This window comes from Neltuma alba, unplaced genomic scaffold (assembly GCF_004799145.2).
Source record: "Neltuma alba isolate B1F8T4 unplaced genomic scaffold, ASM479914v2 tig00013629_pilon, whole genome shotgun sequence".
Lineage (NCBI taxonomy): Eukaryota > Viridiplantae > Streptophyta > Magnoliopsida > Fabales > Fabaceae > Neltuma > Neltuma alba.
The window spans coordinates 1-6,759 of record NW_021637813.1 but is presented as its reverse complement, the minus strand read 5'-3'; the positions used below and the strand labels follow the sequence as shown (position 1 = coordinate 6,759).

General features: G+C 36.6%; 1 protein-coding gene across 1 annotated transcript; it reads right to left on the bottom strand.

The window, feature by feature from the left end:
• Positions 1-6,754, bottom strand: LOC114738579 (AP-2 complex subunit mu-like; the record flags this gene model as incomplete). The annotated part of the gene is given in 14 exon segments (XM_028926642.1): positions 1-418; positions 505-549; positions 898-1,012; positions 1,158-1,300; positions 1,391-1,481; positions 1,957-2,073; positions 2,272-2,410; positions 2,483-2,531; positions 2,611-2,700; positions 3,097-3,191; positions 4,389-4,466; positions 5,649-5,839; positions 6,682-6,721; positions 6,724-6,754. Coding segments are annotated over 14 exon segments (1,305 nt in total), but the record flags the coding sequence as incomplete, so codon positions are not given.
• Between the last annotated feature and the right edge of the window lie 5 nt (positions 6,755-6,759).

Below are 6,759 nucleotides of genomic sequence, written 5' to 3'. Positions count from 1 at the left end.
TAATCTAAAATGTACAATACAGAGCGCATTACTAAATAATCATTAGCATTACAACAGGAGAGGGTACATCAGAACAAAATATTGAAGCTTTCAAGAAAGAAAGGGAGGGGGGGAGGGAAGAATCAATTTAATATTCCAGTAAAACGCTGGCCTCACAAATATCAAACTAAAATTCCACACAAGCATTCACATCAACAATAACACACTATAATGAGTAACCCCTCATCCTCTGGTTAACAAGAAAACAGTGCAGCATTGAACGCCAAATTTGGGATTGCTTCAGTCTCTAGCCATAGTCCTCCATCCATGACGTCTGAAACCACCAATCTACATTTCTTCAGCATCTAATCTCGTATGATCCCGCTTTTGTAATATAACGAACCCACTCAACGGTGTTGTACCCACTTTTCTCCCACACCTGCAGAGAGAAAAATTTAATTAAACCGCAACTTAAAAAGAGAATGCATCTAAAAACGAGAGTGGGGGAAAAGTCAGGATGGACACCTTTAGAAATCGAACACGTAAACCAGATGCTGTGAACATGGGAACCTGCGCGCACAAAACAAGGTTAAACTATCATGTTTTGGAGACGGTACAAGTTTAACAAGTGTGGAGAATTGTTTAAAAATGTCACCAGGACTACAAGATGTTATATTCCCCACTCCCAGCCTCTGCCCGAAGCAGAGAGACAATATGACATATGAGCCAAGATTATATAGCCCATAACATGGAAGATTCCCAAGAATTAATGTTCTGCTCCAATTCTTAGATGTGATTGTTGAGTGAGGACTGAGGAGTTGTACAATGCAGTATAGAATAACCCGTCCCAAGTACTGTAAAGATTACAAGCAATTGCCACCCATCTTTGGGGAATTAGTAGAATAACAGATGACAAACCTGAAATTCCATCTGAATTGGTGGTCTTGTCCAAGATTTCTTTTCCGCCATTGTGGAAATAAGTTCAACTTCTGCACTCAAGGTTGGCTCGGTCTGCCCAGGGAATTTTCTAATCCTATAAATCAAACGGAGTTATCAGAACATAATTGACTGGAACCATAAAAGCATACAAATCAAGATTGTAGAAACTTTAAAATATGCAACAACAAAGCGGGGTGACACAAACTTTTCCCCTAGCATTCCTAATAAATAACACTCACTTCCAAACTAAACAATCAATAGCAGCATTGTATTTTGCCCGGCCAGATGTTACTGTGAAACTTGTTTTTGCTGTTTGTTTTGGCACAGGAATTTTCACAACCACCCCAAGTGCGAACATTTTTGCACCAAAGACACTCTTCACCTGAAAAAGATTTTTAAAAAAGAAAATTCAGCGAGTGACACGATTGCAAACCTCCAAAATATTGGACCTTCATCATGTAAAATTCCAAACCTTAACATTTACTTCCATCCGTGTTCGTCCAAGCTCCTTGATGGTAGGTAACACTTTAAAGGGGAGATTAACACCCTCAGTTATACGATACCTACCCAAGACAATCATGTTAGTAGATATCGCTAGTGAAGTTCTAGTATTATGCAACAAGAAATGCTATACATCTTATGGAAGCTACAAAAATATCTTAGAGGAGCAGACGTTGCTATTTTCTAGCAATGTCAAATTTCTAAGTGACAAGCAATGAGAAAATCACCTCATTTGAACTACCAAAAAAATAAAGAACAACAAGATAAGATTTGAAAAAAGTAGTCAAGAATCGATCTAATCCACAAAAAATTCAAGGAGGGAGAAAGTAATTTAACAACTAAGTAAACATAGCCTATCAGTTTGAATAAACGAGATGGGAGATCCCAGGAAACTGACTACCATGAAGGGGCAGAGCAAGGGAGTCACAAACCACTGAAACCCTCTCTTTCAATTCTACTACCACATCAAGTTATGTGTTTGAAGTAGATTAAACAAAAACAGTTGAGATGATATGGCATTAAAAGCAAAAATCTTACTTCATTAGCTCAAATTCACCATCAGGGGGCACAAAGCTAACAGTCTTCTCTGAGTTGAACCTCGTCAAATTTACACATTGATGGAAAGTGACATCATCAAGCTCAATCGTTTTACCGCTGCAAAATATATTTAGTTGATGAGAAAAGGGACCATTTAAAAAAATGAGAAAAAGTAACACATCAACTCTCTGGAACATTTTTTTAATGATATTTCTAATAGATGAAAACAGAGAAGACTGAGAACAATAATATCAAAAAAGAAAACTATCACTAGAAGCAAGAAAAGTAATCAAGGGAAATAGTGCATATGAAAACCTTTTGGTAGGACGAGATTTAAGTTGTGACTCTTTTTCAAGACCAATTTTGTCATTCAAGCCCAACTTCAAATCAGGCATTCCAGAAAGGAAGCATTTCATGAGAATCTTCCCTGTCACATCACACCGCAAAACACTACCTGAAATCATAAAACAGTTAGTATGAAACACAATAGACATCAACATGGAGGCAATTAGAATGAATAACCAACCTTTTGAAGACATGAGAAGATTTACACTTTCCACAATATCCAGGAAAACCTGCAATAAGTCGACGTTAGAGTTACAGTGCCAATATTCAATGATCAATAAGTGCGATGCTAGGTAACATAAAATTCACCTCATTCTTTTTGTAAACAAGACCTTCTCTCCGCCATCCAACAGCTCCAGTTACTTGTAAAGTTGCATTTGGAACAGGTCTATCTGTGGGCTGTTTCCCCCATTGCACACAGCATCAAATGAAGTGAAGGATTTAACAGGATACTCAATCAAGAAAACATGTAAGAATTAAATTTGGACGAGAGAATGGATATATGCCGGTAAGTTGGCTGTATAGACAGCAGTTACAAGTTTATGTTAGCCTTTTCTAAGTGGTTCAACAGCCTACGGTTAAGAAGTGGAAAGTGGTGAAAATATAAATATGCAAAACAAAATGTCATCCAAGAATGACGTGATAGTCCAATTACATGCATTCATTCAATCATCTATGATGTACTCTAGGTTTCCCTTTTAACATTGTCATTTTTCAATGACCATTGTGCGTCCTACACATCCCATTTCATGTTTTCTTGCTTCATGGTAGTCACAATAGCATGGGTGGACTAACCTTGGATGAGAAAGGAGACCGCACTCCTTCCTGAGTAATGTAAAGCTTCAAGATCTCTGGTGAAAGATTTTGTGGGTAACCAAAGTCCATGATTTCTGCAAATACGCATCATGTTAATCATCTGTGATTTTCCCATTTATATGACTAATGTTTCTCCTTTTAGCAAGAGGAGACAAGGTCTTTCATTGTTATACATGGTCGGACTAGGCAAAAACATATTTTTCCCAGCTACCTATCTGCATAAATATAGAAAAGGTGCACGACAAAACACCCCATACTTATAGGGCAATAAAATTATGTATAAAGCATTAGCTAGCACCAATGACCATAGCGGTTCACAACTCACAAAGCCTTAACTTGTTACCCATTTTGATCAAGGAAAAATGATCAGATTCTGAAGATTCAAAAAAAAAAAAAATCAGCTTTGTATGGTTGTTATTACCAATAGAATGAATTTATAGATCAGCAAGAGGCATTATGAAAGCAAGAAGTAACCAGTATCTCTCCCAAAGTTTGCCTGAATTTTCTTGTCATCATTAACATATGTTACTTCAAAAGAAAATTGATTTCTTATATTCTACACAAAACGAGCAAATATATAGATTAGTTGTTGTTGAGTGGGTTATGAGTTATCTGTAAGCTTTATTTTGTGTTTCCATCAATTATAAATAGAAATAATATGGCTATTTTGTAAGGTGCATAATCATGCTCTTGCATCTCCCTCTTGAGTTTATATACATGATATATTCCTCGCTTGTTGAAGCTTACAGATATATGAACTTAGTTGATAAGGTCAGTTCTGCAGTTATGTGAAGCAAATATTAAAAGCCAAAGAAAAACAATTTCAACAATTACATACAGTACACTAAACTGATAGCGTACAATTACTGTTTATCCTTGAGTTGCACTAGTTTCCTGTCCTTTAACCTTTTTCTAACAGCTAGCAGGGTGATTGGTCTAGTTATATAAAAAAAAAGAACGTGTAAGGCCTTTAATTCTAAAGGAAATATAGTTTTTAGCCCTTGATAGATACATGCCTCAATAGTCTCTGAATCTTAAAAATATAGCATTCTGTCATTGAAAGACATGTCTCGGTCATTTGCTTCTTGAATCTTGAAAATATATAATCCAGTCCATTAAGGTCTTCTCAGACACTAATCACTAGCTCCAATCAATAAATGCTCAAGGATTAATGTCATTTCTAAGATTTAGGAATCAAGTAATTGAAGCATAAATCTTTCAGAGACCAAAAATACATTTTCTCTTATTCAATTGCCATATGAATAACATACCGTCCAGAAGCTCATAAATGAGAACAAAATTATTGCGTATTGCATCTCCATCAAAAGCTCCACCAAAATATGATTTAATAGTGCAACGGCCTGGAAAGAAAGAAGTACAAGTGTCATGGACCGCAAAGATCAAACTTTTGTATCAGTGCAGATGGTGAAAAACACATGAGGAGAACAGCAATAGTTAAAAACAAGCTGCACAAAATTAAGAGATGGAAGACAACTGTATCACAACATCAAGAGCAGAAAATCATAATTTCATTGGCACAAGAAAATCATAAATTCTACATAACACAGTTATGTTCTTAGCCTTAACAGTTTGTCAGACTCGAGGTTATAACCAATAATAAAGAACTATAGCATGACAGTGAAACATAAAATGGGGAATGAGAATCAAGATTGACCTATCATTGTTGAATGAACCTGCCCAAACTGATTTCATTAACATCCATTTGAGGCAAAGACACATTAACAAGTTCAAATCATTCATGCCAACACAAATTCAAAGAACATATAACTACATTGCTAAGTCTGAGAGATCCAAATATAGCATTCATTTTCCAAGTGGTAAATGTTTTATTCCCCTTGTGACGTCCAATAGCATCACAATTAAACAGCATTGACATGACTAGCCCATTGCACACCATTGTTGGCTGGCAACGTACAAAATTATTAGATTAGGTTTTGAGATACTCAGACAAGATTACCACTGATTTGTTTGCATCTTATCTATAAGATAGCCTAAGCACCAGTTGTTCAAAAGCGTTGTAGTAAATGAAGCATAGACACATCCAAAAGGAGGCATCTTCGTGTATAACACATGTCAAACTAGCATGTAGTCAGCATCTTTCTTCCATTCAAATAATTGTTTTCCCTACTAAAGCAAAGCATAGAGAAATAAAGCTATCCAGATATAAAAGAGATAATTTCTCAATCAACCCAAAACTTCAAATGACCAGGATAGAATTGCCAAGAAAGTATGAGCTTAAATCCACGGGATCGTGAATGCCAAATCCAATCAGAAACATTTTTTGCCGAAATAGAGTCCTACAAAAGAACTTAAGGATGTGCAGTCATTTAGATAACCAATAATTTCAGCTAAATGATAATAACAAATCAAATAGCAATGGTAGAAGTCAAAAATTGACGTGCAGATAATCTGTGTAAAGTGATCCAAACATCATCCAGATTTATCATGCAACAATAACAACAATAATTTGATGCACAAAAATAGTCATCAGCAAAGTGTGAAAAACAAGTAGATGTTAACTACCTCCACAACAAACTTAAAAGCGCAAGCTACATTAGCATTGCTGCTAACAACAATCACAATGTAGACATTGCTGATCCTCATGTAAAAGAAAGAGCAGCCACCTATCTGCCTCACAGGACAAGTACCAAGTTCTTTTGTCTGCATTATATGAGTCCGGAAAGCATCCACCATATTTCCCCTGTAAAATTATATATTAGTGGAGACAATATTGTCCATGATTGAGCTCCCATCACCCACAAAGAAGTAAAGGAAGCCCACACGAGAGCTCAGGTGATCTCTGGTACGACAGAAATTTAATTTTTCAAGTACTCGGAATTTCAGAAGATACTTGGGTATTAGAAATATGAAAAATAAAAGTCTATTTATTGCATGGACCTGGAATTTCTAGTGTGCAATTTAGTGCTCTGCGCTTCCCATCCACAAGGCACTGTGGTACCTTACGTACGCTGAGAATGAACTTCACAATACTTGAAAAGAAATGTGCTGCTCACTGTACATGCAAGGCACTACTGACTAGCGGTGCAGCAGGAGCAGACATTCCAGGTTTGCACGTCTCAAATAACAAAAGAATGTTAAAATTTTTTATAAACATCACACTAAACTTCTGATGTATGGATCTTCAAGCCTCTAGGAGACAAAATGGCTAACAAAAGCCACTCAACTAACTCTGATACGACAAGGAGGAGCATAATACAGTATTCCAAGATCTTATGCAAGCTAAAACCAAATTCCAGGGCTTCAATAAAGTGCACCCTAAGGTAATACGCGTAATCAGAAGTCCTAGCTGCATTCCCAGCCAAGTGGAAAGCGTTGGGACAAAAAATTGTCTGCAGAAAGAGACCATACTCTACATTTATGTTTTTATTGTTTTCTGTTGACAATCTATCTACAGCCAGGACAGTGCTCTATCACTAATATATGAATAGGTCCATCCCATTTGATAATTTGTTCCCCAGCTTAAGATCAAGAATTAGCGACAACCGACAAAGAAGTAGGAAAAGCAGCAAGAGATTCAGTTACCCGACATCGTCGCGATAAAGACGATTGATAAGAACATCCCTCGGAGGTTCAAGAAGTATATAGCGGAAGCTGCAACCG